The sequence below is a fragment of the Silene latifolia genome, chromosome 11 (assembly GCF_048544455.1).
Source record: "Silene latifolia isolate original U9 population chromosome 11, ASM4854445v1, whole genome shotgun sequence".
NCBI lineage: Eukaryota > Viridiplantae > Streptophyta > Magnoliopsida > Caryophyllales > Caryophyllaceae > Silene > Silene latifolia.
In genome coordinates this window covers 82,229,230-82,254,251 of record NC_133536.1, presented here as the reverse complement: position 1 = coordinate 82,254,251, position 25,022 = coordinate 82,229,230, and the positions used below count along the sequence as shown (strand labels likewise).

The 25,022-nt window shown below is 39.1% G+C and overlaps 1 protein-coding gene across 2 annotated transcripts; it reads left to right on the top strand.

Annotated features, from left to right (window-relative positions):
• Positions 1-11,373: 11,373 nt before the first annotated feature.
• LOC141611762 (transcription factor TGAL1-like) lies at positions 11,374-22,627 on the top strand. 2 transcript variants are annotated; one of them, XM_074430382.1, is made up of 10 exons: positions 11,436-11,616; positions 13,119-13,171; positions 13,257-13,360; positions 15,134-15,208; positions 15,306-15,365; positions 16,962-17,039; positions 17,144-17,195; positions 17,872-18,143; positions 19,081-19,329; positions 22,153-22,627. In XM_074430382.1, exons 3-10 carry the CDS (start codon positions 13,295-13,297, stop codon positions 22,297-22,299), a joined length of 999 nt encoding a protein of 332 aa, XP_074286483.1. In that variant the 5' UTR covers positions 11,436-11,616; positions 13,119-13,171; positions 13,257-13,294; the 3' UTR covers positions 22,300-22,627. The 2 variants fall into 2 exon arrangements, with proteins under 2 accessions (XP_074286482.1, XP_074286483.1); XM_074430381.1 differs by having other exon boundaries at positions 11,374-11,616; positions 13,119-13,360.
• The last annotated feature ends 2,395 nt before the right edge of the window (positions 22,628-25,022 follow it).

Here is a 25,022-nt window from a genome sequence, read left to right as displayed (position 1 = left end):
TCACTCGATCGAGAACTATCCTCATGCACTTCACTCGATCGAGAAGAGATATTACTCGATCGAGGACTGTCTTCTGGAAATTCACTCGATCGACCATTATAAGTCACTCGATCGAGTGATTCTTCCTGTACAGTGCTGACATCCCCGCATACACTCTGGAAATACGATAGAAAGTCCTCATCCGAAATATAGAAATCATTTTCAACATTGGGCAACGCGGGTTCTTCATGGGAAAAACCGCTCTTGGTCAAGTACACCTCTTCTGGTTGCCGATCATTCAACCCAGCTGTTAACCGAGCAATTTCAGACTGCAGCTCAGTGACTTGAGCATCCATATGTCTATCATATTCTAGAATTAAGGATTTCAGCTCCGCGATTTCTTTTTTCTGTATATCACGAGGATCTTGTTGCGGTGGCCATTGATGGGGTGGATGTGGCGGCACAACTACAAATGGCCTGCATTGTGCTCAAGAAGACCACATCCCCAAGATTTCTTCCTTTCCCAATGGCGGGTTTCTCGGCTGGGCTTCAAACCGAGCAATTAGTTGGGAAACAGATGTCATCTTGGCAAGAGGGATCGAAGGTACTCAAGCCTTCCCTTTGATAATCTCCCTCAGTAGCCTGTCTAATAAACCTGTAAGCCTATCAAAACAGCACTAAAGAAGAAGGTAAGAACAACCTCAAGGTACTTAGTCTTCCCTTGAGGCGAAAGGACAAACAAAATAAAACAGATAAAAAGCGTCGCCTCCCCGGCAACGGCGCCAAAATTTGATGCGGTCGTTTCTACACCAAAAATAAAATACCTAGATTACGCTAACGAAAGTCAGCGGCAAGTAGGGTCGATCTCCACAGGGAGGCTAAGTTGCTATCTATCTGTTTAACTCAGTCTGTCGGATGTCACAGTGTGGGGGTTTTGAAAGTGATATTCTAAACTAAAGACTAAAGCGAGGGAAATAATTAAGAGAAATTAACAAAGAAGAGAGAAGAGAGTATGCTAGGAGTCGGTCTACCGTGGCAGCTATCGGATCTTATACTATCGGGAATACTAAGGCGATTAGACTATTGATAAGAAGAGCTATGGTCGTCACCTTTCGGTCCTTAAACCGCCCTAGAGCGTAAACGACTTAACTTTCGCCCTCACCGCAATACCCTATTGTATTTAAACAAGCCTTCCTTCCAATCTTTCGATCTAGGTCGGGGTTAACTAAATTTATGGTCTCCTGCATGCATTCATTCGACCGGATAACGATTAAATTGCCTAATACAATTCCTATCGCAAGGCTAATCTATTTAATACAGTTAAAGCATGCTACCACGGCTTCCCTAATCCTAACATACTAGGGAAATTTAGCTAGACATGGAGTAAATAAGAACAATAAATAAAGAGGGAGAGGGAATAATAAACATTAAATAAAAAGAGAGAAAGGAGAGAAGAAATTACGATATAAATGATCCTAAAACAAAAAGTAGAACCAAAAGTAACAGTGTATGTGAAAGTGATAAAAGGGAAGAAGAGGGAGTCCTCCCGATTATTGGATGATTACAAATGACAACCTTTACTCCTATTTATAAGAAAATAGGAGTAGGATTAAACCTAATGACGGAAAATAACTAAAAAGCCCAAATTTCAATCATCAATATCCACTCGATCGACCACTTAAATCACTCGATCGAGTGAACTTGACTCAGAAACAGCTCGATCGACCTAGAATAGTGCTCGATCGAGTTAGGCTATAAAGGAACTGGTCGATCGACTGAGCAAACAACTCGATCGACTGATTATTCAACCTAAAACCACTCGATCGAGTAATAAATCACTCGATCAAGTGAAACTTGACTTCAATGACTTGTATCCACGCTAGTTTGACTTTGACTTGTCCTTTTAGTGCCCGAAACACCTTCACGCATCCCAAGACAGCAATATTTCCCGCTCCAAATCTACTCTTTCTCCAAATGCATGCAAAATGGACGGTAAATAGCTCGATTTTACTACTTTCCGGTCTATACCTGCAAATAAGACATAATAACCCAAAGTAGCATATTCGGGGCATTTCGTAGCATAAAACCACGATAAAAGCATAGAAATACGTGCATAAAATAGGCTAAAAAGACTATATAAAATGCACGTATCACACGCCGACAGATAACACGTCCAGCGACCAAGCAAAGCCTATTACCAACATACGAACATCTATTACTAACAAACAAACCCTAGCTATAGAGACAAAGGCACGGATGATGATTGTGACATACCTATAGGGAGAGACAAGGCAAAAGACCGCTACCCGACTCAAGAGAGCTCTCCTAAGGCACAAGGATCTTCCCAAAGGCTTCCATGGAGGTTTTGAGGTGAAGGGAAGGGAAAGAGGCGCCTGAAGGGTAGGAGGAAAGTGGCGGAAGTGATTTGCGGATTTAACAAAACGCGATATAAAACCCTCGCTGAAAACCGGGCACTCGATCGAGTACCCAACCTACTCGATCGAGTGGCCCCCTACTCGATCGAGTACCCTAGCTACTCGATCGAGTAGCCTCTACTCTATCGAGTACCACTCTTAAAACGCACCCCAAGATGGTTTGGCATACTTCCCTAAGGTTACTCCCGCTCCCAAGAGCAGTCAACGCTGGTCAAAGGGTCCCTAAAAGGACGGGTATTACACTAACCTCGGGGAACCGAGATGGTAATAGCCTTTCATGCTTAGGTAATCCTGGTAAGGTACCTCGGTATGAGGGGGTGTTACAAAGTGGTATCAGAGCCGACGATTCCGGCACCTAAAACAAATGAACCCAATGAACTTAGGGAGTCTAAATAAAATGAACCCGGGGAGAGTTGTATGGAGCTGCCGCAAAGACTTGGGAGACGTCCCGAAGTCGCATTATGGCCCTCACAATCTCAAGCCGGTCACCAGGGGGAATTTGTTGTGAGTCTTTTCGATGCGTGTGTGTGGTATGTGGAACTTGAATGGTTGAATCATGTGAAAGGAAGTGAGATGTGTGGAAACATGTGTAAGACGTGGTGAAACTTGTTGAAACGGATTTGGTATGAAATATGTTGGCATGTTAAGTGTTTATTATGTGGCTTTCAAAAGGATAGTGGAACATGCGTACATAATCATGATGATGTTAATGTTTGGTTGTTGGTAGTAGCATGTGATTAAGGTCATGCGTCTATGCATATGAATGTCGTGTTTAATTTCCATGTGGATATGATAAAAGTTCACCCATGTACTGGTTTTTAGAAGTATTGGATCGTTATTGTTTGTTTTATGCATGTTTAAATTGTTTTGTTAAGAAATTTTGATTTGTATACAAACCGATTTTGGAAGGGTTGTCTTAAAACTGTCATAAGTCGAGTTATGGAAATGATATTGCTGTGATTCCAAGTTGAGGTGATAACTTGTCCTCTTACGATTCTAACGATAGGTCACACGCCCAAAATGACCAAGTAACGAGTGAGATATGACTGTTTTACGAAAACTGGACGGTGCTGAGAACTGCGCCGATACTCGACCGAGTAGTCCCTACTCGGCCGAGTATCTTTTATACGCGACCGAGTATTCCATATTCGGCCGAGTAATCTCTCTGTGATAATACTGTTTAGCGTCTGGAGTCGTCAACTCGGCCGAGTAGTCTCATACTCGACCGAGTAAGGTCTACTCGGCTGAGTATTCCCAATACTCGACCGAGTTATCCTTCTGCGACAATTGAGTTTGCTTCTGGAGTCGAAAACTCGACCGAGTAATATAGTTACTCGACCGAGTACCTTGTACTCGACCTAGTATGTTATGTACTCGAGCGAGTACCTCATTGGGCGGCCACTTTGAGTCGGTGGCTATGTTCTTACTTTTGTTTTGAGTCGGTGGCTATGTTCTTACTTTTGTTTTGAGCCGGTGGCTATGTCTTTACATTGTTTTGAGTCGTAGGGTATATACACATGTATGTTTTGAGTCTTAACGCATTCTTTTATATGTGAGACGGTCTTGATACGTAAGTTACCGGAAGTTATGACATGGAGAATGATGGTTTATGAGGGACATGTGTTGGGTAAGGAAGACATGTGTTAATGTGGTTGTGAAGGATAGTGGAAAAAGAAAAGGGAAGAATGATGAGCTAATCGAGGTAAAGAGCATGTTTTGTGAGATATGATGAGTGATATAGTCGTGTGTTGAGTAGTATAAAAGTAAGTGTATATGGACAAAGGGTGATGTAAGTGTAAAGAAGCATGAGAATGAAAGATTGAGATAAGGGATACGAATAGTGGCATATTTGGATGTGTAAGGATTTATGGAGGAAGACAGCTAGGATAGAGTTGCTTAAGGATATATGTAATGGAAGGTTGTTGTAAGAAGATAGGAAAGAGAGGTATATAGTGAACTTAAAGGAAGTTATGTCGCGATGTGGATTTGTAGATAGTGGCTAAGTTTGGGAAGTTTGAATATTAAAGGGGTGAGCCTAGTGTGTAATTCTTTGGACAAACGGTATGAAGTGAATTTTGGTTTCTAGAGATGCGAAAGGGAGATATGACTAATTGAAGAGTAACTGTTAGTGTGTGGACTTGATGGTGACAAGGGTGAGTGTGAAGTAAGATGAGAGATGATAAATGATAAGAAGAATGATAAGATATTGATATGAATTAATGGAATTAGAGTTGCGGAGCTATGGAAAATAAACAAATGACTAAAGGGTTAGGTAGAAAGAGAAAGGAGATGACTTATTAATTGGCATTATTGAGTAAAAGGAGGGAAAGAGGGGTGGAAGTAAGTTGAGAGAACGTTGACCGGAGTTAAGGAGCATGAAGGTAGCAAATTATGAAATGTACGATATCCCCACTAGAGGGTGTGAGTTAATGGTTATATAGGAGAGCAGGACGACGTGTTAGCCGTGAGTTTCGAGGTATTAAGGGAATAAGAAGCTTGTGGAGTGTGGCAAGATCTGAGATTTTGGTGGGGAGATAGGTAGCGATATGATAAAGGATAGAATTGGGAATAATGTCGAGGTATGTTTTGTTGATGGATTGGATGTTCGTATTTGGGATGATAACCAAAGAGAGGAAACAGATTGTTATATTAAGAAGTGATAGTAAGAGAGTAGTCACATGAAGGATGTTGGTGTCATAGTAGTGTCACTAGTGGCTGAGGGTGATGTTACTTTAGGGAAGTTAGTTGTCCTAATGAGGTTTATTTTGTGGAGGTGGTTAGTATGTTTGGTAGTGAGGAAGTATAAGATGTGGATATACGAGGTGTTCGCTGGAAGTTGGGTGCGATGTTATGGCTACATTTGCTTGGGAGGGGTGATAATTGTGTGTAAGAGAAGATATGTTAGGAAGGGCACCTGGCTTAAGTCCGGATAAGAGATATTCATTGTCAAGTGGTAACTTACGTGATCAGGATTGACTAGTTAGATGTGATTATGGGTCTATGATGTGTATAAATGTTTGTGTGAGGTTCTGACCTCACGAGAAGCGGTAGGGTGTGATAGTCATAAAGTTGTTATATGAATGTTTGTGATATATGTTGGGTACGACAATCTATTGGAATAAGGTTCAAAAGGTAATCATTTGATTGATCTGGCTTGGATAGTTAAAATCGTATGTGTATTGATGATACATGTTTATTCCGTGAAAAGGTACGGATGATATGCAAGAGATTCTTGTATGTTTATTCCGTATAAAATGTTGTGTTATGGTAGTAAAGCAGTTTTGAGTAAGTTTCTTGTCCGGAGAGTTATACTGAGTCAGTGTTTGTGGGAATTATATGTGGGCGTGATGTTTATCGATGTGGTTGTTGTGCCTCGGGTGGTGATCCGGGCACGGTACTTCGTGTTGTGATGCGGGCATCTTCGCGGCTGATGCGGCTTGGTGGCGGCGGTGTTACGATGCCGTCACCGGTTGTGGTGGAGTATACGGGGTGGTTACGATTTGAGTTTCGAAAGTCTGGACCCGATTATGCACAGTTGTTGTTTTGTTCTTTGTTGTTTCTTGTGAGTTTTGGTTAGACATGTAGACTGTTGTTTGTTTGTTGATGTTTCTTACCAGTTTCGGTTTGGGAATGAGGGTAGAGTATGATATGAAAGAGAGTTGTATATGTTTTCGTTGTTGTTATGGTATAATGATATTTTGTTGATGGGACACAGTTGGGATATGTTGTTACAGTAATTCTGATCTTGTTCTAGATGAGGCTTTGGTAGACATGTTAATGGCAAGTGATTTGTAGAACATGTGTGGTACTGATCTGATATATGCAGGTGGTTCATAATCCTTTGTTGAGACAGTGAGTGTAGGGTGTTGGGTAATTAGTGTCGTGTTAAGTTATGTATGAGTCTTGCGGTAATGAAAGAAAGGAACTTGAGGATCGAGTGTGAGTGTACGTAACAAGTGTGGATCGTGAGTTATGCTTTTGGCGATAAGAGTTTTATATAGGTTATATAGAGAGGTATGTCATGTCGCGGTAATGTGGAAGAGTTATAGTGTTGGTTATGATCAGGATTGTGTGGTTTTGGTTAGATGGAGTGCAGAATAAGTCGAGGTATGAAAACTGTTTAAGTAAGAGAGCCTTGGATATAGCAATAGTAGTGTTTGGATTATAGGCGGGTATCTTTCACATGTGGTGGTGATGAAGATAATGAGAGGTATAGCTAAGGATCTAGTATTAGTGAGTTACGAGGACGTAACATGTGTCTTAAGAGGAGTAGGATGCGGCAAAGAGCGTTTGAGGGTTGTGCATGTCGTAATATTATTGGACGTAGAGTGTTGGTGTAGCATAAGGAATGGATGGGTACATATAATGGTTGATAGTGTTAAAAGGCCATGGCTGTGCTTGTAGCAGTCCGATGTTTAGGAGTGTGAAATTTTTTTTTTCGATAGTGTTGATAAAAGTGGATGATGATATTTATGAGTTCGAGAGTTTTGGCAGCTGAATGATGATGTTGATGAGTGTGAGTAAACTTTGAGGACGCAGTTCCTTTTAAGGGTGGTAGAATGTAACATTCCGTTTTGATGGTTGATCATCTATGTGGATTGTCTTGGTATTGAGTGCTATTGGGTGTTATGGAAGTGAGACAAGATTGGCAACATTATTTTGTGGTTATTCGATAATATTATGGAGTCAATATCGAGAGGATACGTTATCTAGTAAGCGTGGTTAGTGGAGCTGGTGTTAGGTGTCCATGTTTTATAGGTTGGGTTGGAACTTCGGGGACGAAGTTCTTTTTAAGGGAGGAAGATTGTAACACTACGGATTTTCTTTGGTGACTACTCCACCGAGTAGAGCCTACTCGGCCGAGTAGTGCTGTTGTTGTGAGTTGTTTTGGTTCTGTCGATAAATACTCGGCCGAGTATAGTGAATACTCGACCGAGTAGCGGATACTCGGCCGAGTAAAACTTTACTCGACCGAGTATTCGGTCTGGCGAGTATTATTTTGACGGTTTGATTAGGGAGTGTTTAAGATTATTTTATATCCCGCGTCAGTTTTCAAAAACATCATTTCAATTTCATCATTTCTACGTTAACCCTAATCTCTCCCTAATCACTCCCTAATCATTCCATAGCTTTGTTGTGTGTGAGATCTTCGGAGTTCTTGCGTATAATCCCTCATCCTACTGTTGGTAAGCTCTAATTATATGTTATTCGTATTCGTTGGGGTTCTTGTATATTTTTGGAATTGGGAATATTGGGGTTGTGCATTGTGTAATTGTGTTATATGATTATGGTATAGGAGAAGACTTCGTAGAGGAGCCTTTCTGATTGTTCGGTTTCCGTACTTCGTTGATTGCTAAGGTAGGGTTTCTCCTACTCAAGTCTTGTTAATTGATTGAGATTGCATATGTTTCATAATTGTTGTTATCTGCTGATCATCGGAGGTTGGGTGTTGTGGTGACGGTGTTGGTGTGGTTGTGTTGTGACGGTTGTGGTGTTGTGTGACACCGTGATGTCTTGTGTGTGTGTGATTGTGATTGTGGTGGAGTCACTTGCGGGGGTGGCTTCACACCCTAGTTCGCCCTCCGTGGAACCCGTCACGGGAGGGGATGTGCACATTAAGGGACAGGGATTGTTAGTCGCTCGTTGATGAGCTGGACTAGGTGGGGATGGGCTGCGGTCACCCACTGGCGGTGAGAATTACCTGTTGCGATGGGTAATCTGGCAGGGCTACACACTTCGGTGTGTAGTCGGTTCCTGGGTGTGAAATCGATGATCAACTGGTTGTATTGTTTGCTGTCTTATATTGATTGAGTAGTACTGACCCCGTTGTTGTTTTGTAAAACCTGCGGTGATCCATTCGGGGATGGTGAGCAGACTTGACAGGTATTGCATTTGATGAGCTTGGGCGGTCATGGGAAGTCGTCATCACCAGTTGTAGTATCACAGTCACGAGTCTTAGCTATGATTTTGTAGTTGTCCTCAGTTGTGTTCACTTTATTGGTTTTGGTTTGGGTTTGGATTGTTGTAAACATTAATACTTTACAGTACTTCTAATAAATGTGTTTAGGACGGACGCTTTTGATCTATACTAACCTCGGGCAACCGAGATGGTAACAGCCTTTCATGCTTAGGTAGTCCTGGTAAGGTACCTCGGTATGAGGGGGTGTTACAACAATAGCCAAGATAAACTAATAAAACATACGGGAAATCAAAAGCACAAACTTCCAGCATTCTACGACTATTGCTATTGAAAAACTAAACTAATTAGGAATCATCCTTAGCCAAGCAACTCCAAAGAGGTCTTGGTATAAGAGTAAGTGTGAACCAAGAGGAGCTTTCTCCACAATTGATACTTGTTGTGCTTGATCAATACCCAAGTTCGCTAGCCAATCCCCACAACTATTCGCTTCTCTATAAAGATGGATCAATTCTATCTTCCATGAAGCATCTTTGATTCTCAAAGCACAAGCCTTCACAATATGAGAATACGCCAGACCGCCATTCATGCACCTGATACCAATCGAACTATCGCTTGCGAGGTCCGGATGATCAACTTGGGTATATTTCTCTCTTTTGCCAGTAACAATCCCTGTTTGAGAGCCAACAGTTCATCTCTAGTCACAGTCGCAACTCCTAATTTTTCAAAAAACAATACCACGGTCCACAACCTCACCATAAGCGTCTCTAATTAAACATGCACCTGCCTCTGGATTGCCTCTTGAGGCTCATCAACAATTGTACAGTCCATCGGGTAGTGGCGGAACAACCTTTCTGACATTTCACTTCTATCATATTCAACTTCTGGTTATTAAACATCTTCACATTCCTTTCCATAGAATTATTCACCTCTTCAAATCTTTGCATAATAAAGAAATACGGATTAGCAGGAAATGTTAGCTCAATATTACGAACAAATTGTTAGTTGGTCTTGAACAACACCGAAATCATAATTTTTTTTGGTGGAGAAGATTTATCAAACTAACCCATTCTATAATGCATTTTTATAAGTGCGTCTTACCCAAGTAATTATTCGAATAAATATGCTTTCACATTGTGAATTATTGTACTCACTCTGTTCCGGTCATTTGTTGTCCTTTTCCATATTAGGGTGTCTCAGTGAGTTGTTATCCTTTCTATTTTAAGAATGAACTTGATGAACAATTTGATCATTTACACTCAGTTGTTCCACTTGTCATTTATTAATTGGCCCCTTCCTCTTTCCTTGACCTTTGTGCCAAAACCAAATAAAAACAATTGACCGGGACACTTACAGTGGTTAAGTTGGGAAAATTGGGATGAAGGACGCAAGGTAGCTTTACCTCTTGGGGCCTCTAATGTGCACTCCTTTACTTCACAGTCTTTAACTTCCTTGTTTTCTTCAGATGGGCTAGGATCGACTTCTTGGTTGCCAAAAAAAATAAAAACTATGTGCAGCAATCCACCTTTACTATCTCTAATATCATGTTTAATTATGGACCGGAGCAGATTATTTATGTGTGAAGCGATGTTAACGCAATTAGAGGTTGTGTCAAAAGTCTGATTCAATCTTCCCCATTGAGCCTATTTTTGGGGTTCGTAATTTTTTTTGACACAATTGACATTGGACTCTTGACTTGGGCTTAGCTATTATCCATTTCAGGTGGGCTAAGTTGGCTGCAAGATGAGAGAACAGAAGATAGAAACCAGTTGTTCGATGAGTATAACATCCATGTTTTATGGAAGAAAGATAATTGACTATATATATCAATAAAAGACATCATCAATTTTTGTCCCTCAACTGAAAGGAACAAATGCAATAAAAGACATCATCAATTTCAACCGTCTCTCACATATTGACAAACTCGGGTCTAATTTGCAGAGTATTTGAATTTGAACAATCCATAACCACATTCCTTATGCATAATTTTAGACTCTAATTCTTCGAGTAATGCCTATCTTAAATGTAAAAATCATCGTTAGTTATTCAATACCAAGGTTTTATTACCTCCGCAATTAGGTCCATGCATTTGCTTTGTGCCACTGATCAGCATTTTCAGCAATCCCACTGTGAAGTCCAAAAAACCTATATTAATGATCATCAAGGAGAAATTAGCCATTTACTCATGTTATATGTTATTGTAAATAAATAAAAGGAAAAAATAAACTCCTTATCAAACTCTATTATAAACGTAGTCTCAATTTTTAAGAACTATTTTAGTACCATTTCTATCGACAATCGCATTCCATCAAACACATTGATTGTTACGTCTTGAAGAAAGACAGAAAGTAGAATGAATTCCAACATGGTACCTTCTAACCAAAAAATATATGCTATTCTTCATTCTGAAACCCAAATCAATTAATCCGTATATATAAATTGATACTCCTTTTATACCAAAACCAAACCAAAATGACCATTAAATAACAAAAATTGAGAGAAGGAAGAGATAAAGATCGCACCAAAAGATAACACGAAGAACTAATTGAAAACAAAAAGAAATTATAAATACTAGACCTGATCGCCACTACCAATCGTTGGACATAGGACGAAAATTATTATCCAAGGGTAAAAATAAAATGTGGATTTGGAAAGTATTGGTTTTGTCTTATTCAAAAAATGAGTTGTAAATAAGGGCTTGTGAAATGAGTAACGGAAAATGAAGATGAAGAGGTGGAAATGGTGGATTGATTAGAAGATGCAAAGTGAAGTAGTAAAGTTGGAGTAATTAAAATCAAGCAATTGAAGAGGAAATTTAAGATGAGAGATATGAGGGGCCTCAAACGTTTTTTACTGCTTTGTAAAACGGTAAATGACCAACTATAATTTAAAAAAATTGTACAATGTTTTATGATGAGTCACGCACCATTGTTGCTTGGAATTTTATAGGAGGTGTCACGTGTTGGCAAGGTATGTGTTTAGTTAGGCTTTTTATATTATTTTATAGATAGTTTAAAATATAGTATATTTGATTTTATTCACATGCTATCCGATCCATACCATATATATTATCTTAATGGATTGTGAGAGGGGGGAAGAGAAGTGGGAGGGAGAAGGTAATAGCAATCCTCTCCGCAGAAAACCCAAAACAGGTACTAGGTGGGTGGCTGTGATTATTTGTGCATCGAAGTCAAAACACGAGAAGACAGAAGTACTGTAGTCCGACATTATTGGCCAACTCCCTTTCTTCTGCTTCTATATTTCTGGCTAATCTAAGCTTATGAGGTTCGCTCACTACCTCCAATACTTGTATTTCTTTTTGAACCAATTGTTGTTATCTTCACTTGTCACTCAAATTAAGTTTCTGGGTATTCTTTGATTTGCTCATTTTATTACACATTGTTTGTGCATTGATTATCAAAAATTTCATAATTTACCCCCTTTTTGTTACTGGTATTGGGCTCCTAATATTGTTACTGAGTCAAAACTGAGATTTTTGAGGGTTTTCATCGGCTTGATATCGGCATCAGGGTTTTCTAAGATTGGTCTAATTTTTGAGAGTAATGGTGTTGTATGAGGCGCTAATCAGACCTCTGGACTTTGAGCTAAATTAACCTTTGATAAGTTGATCCAAGTGTTTACGGATTTAATTTTATGTTGTCGTGAGAATGTGATATATACTTAGTAGAAAACTACAGTATCTGGTGTTAAAGAAACGTTGATGTCTAGAGGTTATCCTTTGGCTTCGCATGCTTGCTTTATCTTGCTTAACTCTAGTACTGGTTTACTCGATATTGTTTTTGTGATGTTGTAATCTTTCAATATGATAGATGCAATTTCATTGTGTCGGATAAAAGTACATGCTAATAGATAATATGTTCATTTATTGTCTCATAATCAAACTGAGAGGTATTTACCATCTACAGTTCGATGCAATGAATCTTCATAGCTGAACATATTTGATCGTACTACTCCCTCTATTCACATTATGCACAGTTTTTGTTTTTTCCGAGTAGGCCTTTGACTTCTGATTTTATAAAATAATATTTTGAGAAAATTCACAGAATTTGCACAATTAAATTCGTTATGGAAAACACTTCATAAGGATATACATCTAAGAGTACTTGCTCATATATTTTGAAGGACATTAGAGTGAGAAGTGAATGTGTCGAAATGTGAGAATGAGTTATTATTATGGAACAAAGGTAGTAATTTACAAGGCTACTTGCTGAATGTTGGCGAATTGCTCTTTTCTGGGGTTATTATCAATTTACACATGCTACTATGTGTAATGCGTGAGTGTTTCACGATCAGAAACTACATATACATTTCCCGAGGACACATGTTATGCTGCGTACTTTTGACCTCCTTTAACTCTTAGCCCCCGTGTGAACCTGTAATACACTTGGGTAATGTTGTTTCTGTCATTAACTTCTCTCTTTTTCTTTCTTTTGTTTTCATTCGCCATTAAAAGATTTGGTGTTGTTTGATGGGTTGGGATTTTATACACTGTTCATGGTCGTCATTTAATGTCTACTTATGTCCAACTTTATTCATTGACCATGTTGGGCTGCTGATCCTCCGATCTAATGTCAATTGGCCACGTTGTTTCTTTTGATCCCTTTCAGATTCTCTCTATAACTGAGCTCTGAGATGACATTTGTTATATTTTTTAGTACAGAACACGGACACAAGCAAATCGGTGATATTAAACATTTGTGCATATTTATGTGTGCAAGCTCATCTGACACTATTGTCCGTGTATTTATGCATTTATGATTTTGTAGGTATAATTCGTTGTTTCAACAGTTGTTGGCGATCCTCCTTTTGAAAGCATCAAGTGGGTGTATCTGATATAATTCCTTCTGCTAGTAGAGCCCCAAATTTTTCCATCTCAGAATATTCACCAGTAGAATTGGCTTCAGTGTCTAGTGGTCATTCGGAGAATTAGGGAGATTCCAACATGGCAGATGGCAGTCCAATGACTGATATCTCAAGTGATGCCGACACAGATGAGAGAAATAATCAGGTAGACTCCGTTTCTTTGTTTGATACTCCCTCCATTCCAATTTTGGTTGTCCTACTTTCTATTTTGGGTCTTCTGTAAGGAAAATTGATAAATTAACAACTTTACCTCTTGACTTGAAGAAAGTGAAAAGGATGTGAGTGAGATTGAGGGAGTAGTAGTTAATTAACTAAGGGCATATGTGGATGTTCACTCTGTCTTCATACTAAATTTAGAAATGAGACAATCAATTTGGTATAAATTTGACGGGAAAGGGGACAATAAAAACGGGATGGAGGGAGTAATATTTAACCTCATCTTATTCTCTTCAGTTGTCCATTGTTGAATGTGTCAGGCGTTCAAAGTTTGTTGAAACTGCTATATTAATTATTTATATTTTATTCGTTGATACTTGATATTCGATGAGTTGACAAGGGATATTCAGGACGACATCCCTTGGTGTATGATGTTTGCTGATGATATTGTGTTGATTGATGAGACAAAAGAGGGGGTGGAGAGAAAGTTGGAATTGTGGAGGCGAGACTTTAGAGACTCGTGGGTTCAGCCGAGCGGGAGTAAGACCGAGTATTTGAGGTGTCAATTCACTAAGGTGGCGGGGTTGAGATCGACAGAGGCGGGGAGTATTATTTTCGATGGGAATGTTGTTGAGGGTTCGGAGTTCTTCAGATATCTAGGATCTATTATTCAAAAAGATGGGGAGTTAGACGGAGATGTGGCTCACAGAATTAAAGCGGGATGGTTGAAATGGAAGAGTGCTTCAGGGTTTCTATGCGATAAAGATATGCCCCAAAGATTAAAGGGAAAATTTTATCGCCCGACAATTAGGCTCGCCCTACTTTACGACTCCCGAGTGTTGGGCGTGAAACATTGTCACATTCAAAAGATGAGTGTGGCGGAGATGCGCATGTTGAGGTGGATGTGCGGACATACAAGGAAAGATCGGTTAAGGAATGAGGTGATTAGGGAAAAGGTAAAAGTGGCGCCAATAGAGGACAAGATGATGGAAAACCGACTAAGATGGTTTGGCCATGTGAGAAGGAGACCTATGGACGCACTTTTGATTAGGAGGTCGGAGACTTGGAGAACAGAAAAGGTCCCTAGAGGCTGAGGAAGACCGAGACATACATGGTTGAGAGTGATAGAGCACGATATGAGAGTTTTGGGGCTTGAGGAGAGTATGGTGACGGAGAGGGCACAATGGAGGGAAAGGATACATGTGGATTTTTAGTATTTGATGTTTTTTTTGACAGATTTAGTGTTTTATTTATTTATTTATTTAATTTAAAGTAATTAATTTATTTATTTTTCTCTCCTTTATTACACACTTTTTCAACAACCACTTTCTTATAGATTTTACCTGGTTCATTCCGGATCCTTAACTCTATTTCGGTTTTTAAAAATTGTTTTAATCTTTTCTCCCGATTTATATTTTAAGTTTTTATAAAAGAAAGACGGAATTCGATTTTAAAACCCCTAAGTTCACCTTGACTTTACATTACATTTTCGTTCTCCCTTTTTGTTTTTCATCTTCCCTTTTTTATTCGCATTTTGAGGCGTGCGTTCACCCATGGACGGTTCGAAAGGATGATTCATGTCAGCCGACCCCAAATCATTTTGGGATTAAGGCTCTGATGTTGTTGTATACTTGATATTCGATACTAACTTCAAGTTTAATATGAGAAATATAATTATATTTTGGTTTTGGATTTATTACCATTGAAGATTTGTTGTATAGTTTCATGTCATGTGGTACCTAATCAAGCTTGGAAATTGCAGTTTGAAAGAGGTCAACTGGTTGGCCAAGTTGCTTCGGATTCAAGTGAGAGATCAAAGGAGACAAGAGATCAGAAGGTTTGAAAGTTGAAACTAGCTGCTGGGTCCTGTTTCTCATTCAAACGGGTGTCAGTTTTCCTAATTCTTAATATAATCTTGTAATTCTCATTTGCAGAGTCTTCGTAGGCTTGCCCAGAACCGTGAAGCTGCAAGGAAAAGCCGGCTAAGGAAGAAAGTAATGAATCTATGTTATTTTTTGCTTGTGCCACTATGCCTGTGTATTTTCTGTTTCCATCTTCATGCAACGACAGAGAATTACTTAAATGAATTGTTGTAGCCTGTCGGCTAACATGGATCTCAAACAGGGTGTGGAAAAAAAAGGAAAAGGAAACAAAAGGTGAAGAAAAGAAAGAAACTATGGTCTGAATTGTTAACAAATGGTATACTGATGTGCTAGGCTCAAATCATACAAGCATATTGAGGAATCATCTTAAAATTAAAACTAACTGACAATACTAGGAATAGCCAGTAGCATTAGTTTATGCTCCAATGTGTCGATATGGGACATATTTTCTCACATACAGATGAAAATTTTTAAGAATCACCCCTAGCTTGGTAGCTGTACACCCATACCAACTGCCATTAAGCCGTGTTATTTACAAGCATCTCAAGCTTCTTCTTGGCTCATGTATGCCTTTGCATTTACATGCAAGTTGTGTAAATTCTCACATATTCACAAAACCTTTAGAAAGCTCTCCCAGCCAAACATTAAACTCCATCCAACAGCAGAAGAATGTTGGGCCGTTTGTAACCCCAAAGAGGATCCATCCAAAAACTAATTTGTGATTGGAGGATTAGGTACTAAGCTTATATACAAGTATCTTCAGTCATTCTTTTGATGTGACATCTCTTCTTGCACGCAACTGAAGATGCCAGCATTAACTTGTTACAATGCTGAGATTAGTGTACTGCTGTTAGTTTCTTTACAACAACATTAGAGCCTTAATCCCAAAATAATTTGGGGTCAGCTAACATGAATCATCCTTTGGACCGTCCATGGGTGAACGCACACCTCAATGCGAAAAAATAGAAAAGAAAAAGTGAAAAACAAAAGAGGAGTGAAACATAATACAAAAGTCAGGTAAACTTATAGGTTTTAAAATCGAAATCCGATTTTTTTTTTTTATAAAAACTTAGAATTTAAATCGAGAGTAAAGATTAAAACGATTTTGAAAACCGAAGTAAAACTTAGGCCCTGTTCTTTTGGACTGAAACTGACCTGCTTATAGGATCTGAACTGAACTTATAGGATTTGAACCGAACTGAACTTATAGGATCTGAAGTGAACTTAAATTAAGTGACATATAGGATCTGAACTGAACTTATAGGATCTGAACTAAACTGAAATTATAGGATCTGAACTGAACTTATAAGATCTGAACTATACTGCACTTATAGGATCTGAACTGAACTGAACTTATAGGATCTGAAGTGAACTTAAATTAAGTGACTTTAAGTCCAAAAGAACAGGGCCTTAAGGGTCCGAAAATACCTTAAAAGTGAACTTTGTATTAATATATAAGAAAGTTGTTAGTAAAAAGTTGTAATAAATCCGAAAAGAACAAATAATTTTTTAAAAAATAAATAAGAACATTAAATATCTCAAATAACGTCAAATACTACAAATCCACATGTATCCTTGCCCTCCAAATAATGCTGTTAGTTTCTTTCATTTTTAAAAAAAAGTTGTTTGATCTTTCATGCTCCTGGTTTTCACATTCTGTTCTCACCCTTTAACATTGATTAAACCATTATGTTTTGGTGGTTATAGGCTTATGTACAACAGCTGGAGAGCAGCAGACTGAAACTGACTCAACTAGAGCAAGAGCTTCAGCGAGCACGACAACAGGTCTGATCGGACGTTTCTTGCATCATGCTATTCAAACCGGTTGTCAACGTTTTTTCTTTATTAACACAGAGCAGCTCCATATGTTTGATTTCGTTTTTGTTTAGGGAATTTTCGTTTCAAGCACTGGAGATCAGACTCATTCAACTGGTGGAAATGGTAATCTCAGCTTCGACATGCTCAATGCAACAGCTTCACTAGCCGAATGGAGCTTTTGTCCCTTAATTTATCATGTTTGTTCAGTGTTGGAACTCATGCTTCTACTTTTAGATTATTATCTTTGCTAGGATCATTTGAAATCTCAAAGGCATGTCTCCCAAGCATTTTTTTAATTGGTTGGATATTCTTACAGGGAGATGGTGACAGCTCTTGGTTGTGCTTGTTCTACTTGGGAGAATTTACACACCACTTATTTCAACTGAATCTTGTGTATTAATTCTGTGTTGTAGAAAGAGTTAATATAGGAGTCCAGGATGAGTGAGAAAATTCAGTAGGCAGCCTTTCAACTCAATATTGAGCTATGAATCATAGTATACACATATATTTCATTATAATTTTTATCTTGATCGGATGTGTTTTATCTGTGCAAAATATTTGTGATCAGTGTGTAAGAGATGTTTAAATTTGCTTGTTACCTGTGACTGCTGAATGTTTCATATTATGCTTTTGATTTCCATATTCGATTATTTTTTCCCAGATTTTGAGGACTTTGAGGGTGATAGGGAAATTAGAAGATCTTGTGTATTAATTTTGTGTTGTGTTAGAGGACTACTTGGCCGAAGAGAAAAAATAGAGAATGACGAATGACTGATATCATCAATTCTACTTTACGCAGGCGCTATGGCTTTTGATGTAGAATACTCTCGCTGGCTGGAAGAGCATAATCGTCAAATTAATGAGTTAAGAGCAGCTGTTAATGCTCATGCTGGTGACACTGAACTTCGTGTCGTCGTTGATGGAGTCATAACACATTACGAAGATATTTTCAGGCTTAAAGGCAATGCTGCAAAGAATGACGTCTTTCATCTTCTATCTGGTATGTGGAAATCACCTGCTGAGAGGTGTTTCCTTTGGCTAGGTGGCTTCCGTTCATCTGAGCTTCTGAAGGTGAGGACTTTTCCAGAGTCGAGAGATTTGCATCCACCTTTGTATTTTAATATTACAGATATGTGGTTAGGGTTTTATCGAACTTCATTTCATGATACACCTTTGTCTCGAACTTTTCTTTGCTTTTTTTTCCTTTAATAATTGAAGGTGTATTATGGAAAGGTAAACTCAAGTTTGTTAAACCTCAATAATAACCTAAGTGGAAATATTCCAAACGTCAGGGTGAAAAATAATCCAGCGAAGAATAACAAGTAGGAGGAGATTTAGAGGAAAATTAATACGAATAGAACATATAAAAAGCCAAGTTCCATCATCCGCCTGTTTCTTTCCCTCCGTCGTCTCCAGTGCCATGTTTTCTTCAATGCTGAAGACCTACCTATGATGTACTCCCTCCGTTCCGGTCAATTGTTGTCCTTTGGTTTTGGCACAAAGATCAAGGAAAAAGAAAGGAACCAATTACTAAATGACAAGTGGAACAAATTGAGTGTGAATGATCAAATTGCTCATCAAGTTCATTCTTAAAATAGAAAGGACAACAAATGATTGAGACACCCCAATATGGAAAAGGACAACAAATGACCGGGACAGAGGGAGTAATTAATAATCACCTTATCTTTATATTCTCGGGTTTTCCCCTAACCTTCACAATTTAGTCACTTCCCCATTATTCAAGCCTTCTATTTGGTGGCTGATTTCTCTCTCACATGACCAAACCATTTTATCCTCAATACCTGCTAATGCGTTTTCTCCTTTATCACTTCATACAGAAAAGTTACCAAACCATTGTCGTGAGACTTGCTTTGTATCATTATGTAGTTCTTCATTGTGATCTATAATCTGGAATGATTGGTGTTGTACAGTTGATGAAACCATGATTTGTCTTCCATTGGTTTGATTTTATGTTTTCCATGCTTCTAAATGAAGCTTTACTCTGCAGCTTCTGTCACACCAATTGGAGCCTCTCACAGAGCAACAACTAGCAGCCATTCAGAACTTGCAGGAATCGTCACAGCAGGCTGAAGACGCGTTGTCCCAGGGAATGGAGGCACTCCAACAGTCACTAGCTGAGACCTTGTCCAGTGGCTCACTTGGTTCGTCGGGATCGTCAGGAAACGTGGCAAACTATATGGGTCAAATGGCTATGGCAATGGGTAAACTTGGTACTCTTGAAGGTTTTATTCGCCAGGTAACTAAAGTTCTTTCAATTGTTGAGTTCTTGCTCTGATACTTCCTCCATTCTTATCATTTAGCCCCATTTGCCATTTTATGCGTGGGGGTATAATATTGGGGGCTAAATTGGAAAAATTAAGGGAGTATACTTCCTCTCTTCTAATCCAAACACCAGTGGCGTTTTTGGCGGGGGTGCAGGGGGTTCATCTGCACCCCCTTTCCCGAAAAATAATTACAATATTCTTTAGTAAAGGAACATATTAGTTATGTGGGTTTAGTGGTTATTAAGACTATTTCTTAGTTAGAGGTCATAGGTTCTATCCTTGTATTGAACAATTTTTATTTAATGTTATACATCATACATTTTGTCCAACTAAACAATATTTTTTTTCATATAACTTGATATTTTCATTGTTAAAAAATTTTACGCACCCCCTTCCATCAGATCCTAGAACCGCCTCTGCCAAACACCCTATAAATTCAAATCCCTGTCACAAAAAGGTTCGGTTTGGACTTGAAGGGAGGGAGTATATAACAACATTTGGGGTAGATTATGAATTATATTATTTACTATACTGCCACATTATTTCCTAGTAAAATTATGCTCCCTTCGTTTTTTTCCCTCCCATTCCATTTCTTCAACCTTTTAACCAAAGTGTTGCATAAACCAAAATACCCATCCTCCTCGCCCCATTCTCCTCCCTAACCAGCCTACCCTCTTAGCTTCTCCAACCTCATTGCATGTGCACTAGCCACGACCACCCAGCAATTGACTCACAACCACCACTGCCACCGGACCCCAGGCCCACAACCACCACAAGTCCCACCACCACCACCGCACTCTAGTCACTAACCCTGACCACTGGACTACCGCTCACCACCAGAACCACTTATCATCACCCTACTGGCCACCTAGATCATCACTCACCCACCACCATTGACGATAACGAACCCAAAAACCAATCCCACCACTACGAACTGGAGGAGGCAAAAGAAGCGGTGTAGTTGAGGAGGCCTTGGTGGTGCACGGTAGTCTGGGTTAAGGAGAATGGTGCACAGTGGTCTAGACATTCTGGTGGCCTGGGGTTAAGCAAATCTTGTGCTGTTTACGACGCTGGATGTTCGAGTCCTGGTTTAACCAGGGTTTCAGTCATGCTTGGTGTTGGACTGAGGAGGTTGAATGACGGAGGTGTTTGGCGGTCAGAAATTATGATGGTTGGTGGTAATTGGAGGAGGTCAAAGGAAGGCGGTGTTTGGTGGGTGGTGTTGATAAGAATGGAGTATAAGGTGGAAGCATCGGGGCTAGGGTTAATAAAGCACTACCAAAAAGGAAAGAGAAGTGAAGAAAAGGAAAGAACTAAGTTTGTCCATTTAAGTTTGCCCATTAAGTCATGTAATTGACAATCTAGTATAAACTTCGTGCAATGCATGCACGGTAGAGATATAGAATTTTTCTCTTTTTGTGTGTGTTTTTATTTATAGATTTAAAATTGACAGAATGACAGTTCATTAATTTTGTACATTTCTCATCCTGTGATTTGAGAAAAAAAGTTTAAAAGAAAAATTAATTAAGAGAACAAAGTAGTGCCATAATGTTAATGATACTCGTATTATTTTATAAAATTTCGCATAATTTTTAGCCATCCTTCTTAGCATTAAAAGTCAATTTTTTTGTCTTAAAAAAGCCTAGAAATATCTTATGCACGACAAATATGCGCAGATTATGAACTTTTAAATTTAATATTTTTTTCACTCTAATTGAATGAATAGACTCATTCTAGCCCAACATAATTATATGATAAACTACAAAAGTTAGGCCCGATTCTATGTACGGAGTAGTAGTGTTTTAGGAGGGAAAATTTGGTGCCTTTCTTAATCTTTAGTAAATAGGGGATTGCAAATTTTAAAAAAAAAATATTTCAGAAAAGTATTTTTTTGACAATTTTCTCATTTATTGTTCCTAGTTGACGAGTGGCTACATTAAACGAAATTTAGTTTTTAAACAGAAATAAGGAATAAAAAATTGTCCATATTTTGTGCCATCAGCCCAACAGTACCACACAAAAAAATAAAAAATATGGAAAACATCCTCCCAACACAACTAAAGTTTTTGAGAACCCGACGAAAGGCTGAAAGGGACTCTCTTCAACCATTCGTTGCTTCCTGCTCTAGTAGGCCGGCATGTAACCAACCCTATCAGCTTTTCACCTCTTAACAAGCAAGTGGATATGCATGTTGTGCATTTAATTACATAGGTGTCTTCGTTCACTTTCCCTTGCATATAAAGGTGCCCTTTTTCTCCTTTGTCTGCCTCCTCTGCTGGCTTCCATTTGATATGCTGCTCAACTTAGAGATCATATCAAATTAGTCATTTCAGGGCATTTCGTGGGGTCAGGTGGTGTCGCTTTGGGTTAATGTCAGATGACTCAGATAGTCAGATCCATTAAAATTGGGGCGCGGTAGGGGTAGGCTCGGGACAGTTTTCTTTCAGGTAATGTTTGTGTTATTTTGTTGCAAGTCTAATTCGGATTTCGGGTCATGTTATTCAGGTTTGGTAATTTTACTAGGCAAGTCACTGAGTCATCGTTCTTTCTAATGTAGTTTGTTACAGCAATATATAGATGGAATAGAAAAGTTCAAATAGTCTTGATTTAAAAGTCTCTAGAGTTTATCTCTGTTATGAAGTTATAGAACAAATGCAATGTTGAACAACCTTTATTTCTGCTTTTTTTTCTACAAACATATCTTCTTCGTCCTTGAAGATTTCTAACAGTTTGTTATTAAACACAAGTAGGCATATGTCATATAACATGCTTGCACAAATTGTTTCGAATGGCAGGCTGATAGCCTGCGCCAGCAAACGCTACAACAGATGCACCGCATACTGACAACAAGGCAGTCTGCTCGTGCCCTTCTTGCTATAAACGATTATTTTTCCAGGCTTCGTGCTCTGAGTTCCTTGTGGCTTGCGCGGCCAAAAGAATAACCACTTTTAACTCATTCAGCAGGATTTAGCTTTGTAAGATGTTGGCCATCCAGGGTTACAAGTTTAGCTTTCAACTCGGGAATCCCGTCGGGATTCCGTTTCTTTGCCTATTCATGTCCAATGCATGTGTATTATTAGTGTGAATAGCTCCAATCATTGTTTTCCTCCCGTTGTAAGTTAAACTACCAAAATAACCAAATGGGTTGTAATTGTAAGCTTGTTTATGTAGAACTTGTGTATCCAATATAGGAGTACTTGAAAGGAGGAAGACTGTTTATTGTTCACACCTTACGATTTGATATAGTTTTATATGATGCTACTGTTTGTGTGTAACACCTCGTAAGTTTTATATGGAAAGGATTTTCCCTCAATTTTGGCTCCATTTGTATTGCAATTCACACTTTACAAGTCTTGGTTCCGTGTAATTCACTTTTATTTGCTTCCCAATTATGAGTGAGCAAAATTGTGGAAGTCTCGGTTTGAATACAAAATAAATTTGGGAAAGAATCTAAAAATTACCTTTTTTTTTTGCGGCATTTGACTCAATTGGTCAAATGCACTTATTTTAATTAAACAGTACACAAACACAACCTAGTAAATGCATCGATAAGGAAAAGAGTGCTGGCGGCGAACGGACTGCTGAACACAAACTTCATCTTCTCTTTTTTCTACATGCCTCACAGGCCACAGCTTCCAAGAACAAATGAGTCTTCTGGACCGCCAAAAAAGAGCAAGGTGCACTTACGCCACAAGGACGTAGAAAGAAATGGCGGAATGCCGTCCACGAAGGGCGGCCTCCAATGGAAGGAATCTCCTACACCTTGAAACACGTTCCCTGCGAACAAGAACCTCATAGTCAAGGAAGGTAAGTGAATAGAAAAGAAGCGAAAAATAAGTCACTCTGAACAACTGCCTAACCAACTTCATTTCAGTATGCGAGATGAACGCAACACAGACTTGATGTAAGTTACCATTGCGATTATTAGAAATACGGCACTACGAGCTACCACCCCAATTATTAAGGGACAGGACACCCTTAACCAATAGAAGATTTTTATTAGTATAAACAAAACAAGATGAGAGCAGAGACCCGGCGTCATTGTATTAATGTCGGAGACCACCACAACCAACCCCATCATCACCACCCTCCAGCCTAACAATCCCAACCCAAACCGAACCAGGCCTGTGATAAGCACCGTCACCAAAAAAACCATGACCAGTGAAAAACGCTACGCCCAACTTCTTACCAATCACCCAGAAAACCGCTCGGTCACACGACCCACCAACCACCAGCAACGACAACCATCAAAACGATATCAACCCCCAACTTCAGAAACTTGGCGGACTAATCCCAAACACGGCAAACAGCCAGAAAGACTCAAAGACGAAGGGGATCCATAAAAAGGACCAACGTGACCAGCGTGGAAAAACAAGCCCGAAAAGGAAGACCAATACCTATGCATGTTATGAATGAACCAATAGGTGGGGGAAGGGGGCGAGGGGACGGGGAACACATGTCATATCCATTCATAACCATACAAGGGTGAGACAACCCAGGATCACAAAGAACAACATTATAAACCCAATACAAAGGGTGAGGCAGCCCGCACGGAGAGGTGAGGAAAGGGGCGAGGGGAAGGGGAAACACCTCTCCGACACCACCCTGAGACGCACAAGCCGAAATAACCAATGAAGAAAGAGGATATGGAGCGGACGGAGCACCAAGAAGACAGAAAAAGAGAAAGGGGAGGAAGATGGTGGCGAGGCGGCGACACTGGAACAATGAAGGGACCGATCCAAGCAGGAAAAAGGCGAAATAAAGTCGGAGTTTTCGTCTTGGCCAAGAATGGAAACCGGTTAAGGTCTAATCAAGGAGGAGTCTGGTCGCCGGAGATGGGCTAAAGAATAGCCACATCTCCGGCGAGAGGGTTGAAAGATTGGAAAGGAGGAAAATGTGTGTAGGGCGGCGATAGTGGAGCAAAGGAATTAGGGTTATAAGTTTTAGGGGTTTTAATTTGAGAGGATTTCCTCTCTCTAGAACTAGATTATTTACCTTTAATTTTCTAGCTACTTAAAAGTTGTCTCTTTTCAAATTTCTTTTCCCCTTTCCTTATAAGTTTTTCCGTCCAAAAGTTAATGTTAAACTTATTGTATATTACTCCGTATTAGCTTAACTAAAAAGGAAATTTTATTGGTTTTTCCAATGAGTATTTATTGCCAAACTGCACATAAAGTGATTTTAACATGTGTCCTACCGTCTCTATACAAACAAACAAACAATGCTTACCTTAGAATTTTTTCGAGGCATGCCAAACATACGCCACTAAGATACCAAGATTACGGACACATAGTGAATACAACCACGTAGGAGGTTTAACATGATTAATATATATTTAAAAGTATAGTTATGAACTTGTAAGACAAGATTATAGATAAGGCAAAACTTATATTATAAGAAGAGAATATATTTACAAGGCAGGCTTACAAGAGATGCTTTAGAGAGATATAACTGTTAGACTTAACTTGGTTATGACAAGTACCAAATATCTCTATTTATAGTACAAGCTATAGGAAATATTACATGCATCTTAGACATACTCTATTCACATCACACAATATACACCATAACTTTAAAGCTTACATTATACATCATTCTTATATTCAGGTTACTATTTATATTCACTTCATTTCTTCACATTTGTCTTTTTCTCTCTGCCTCCATA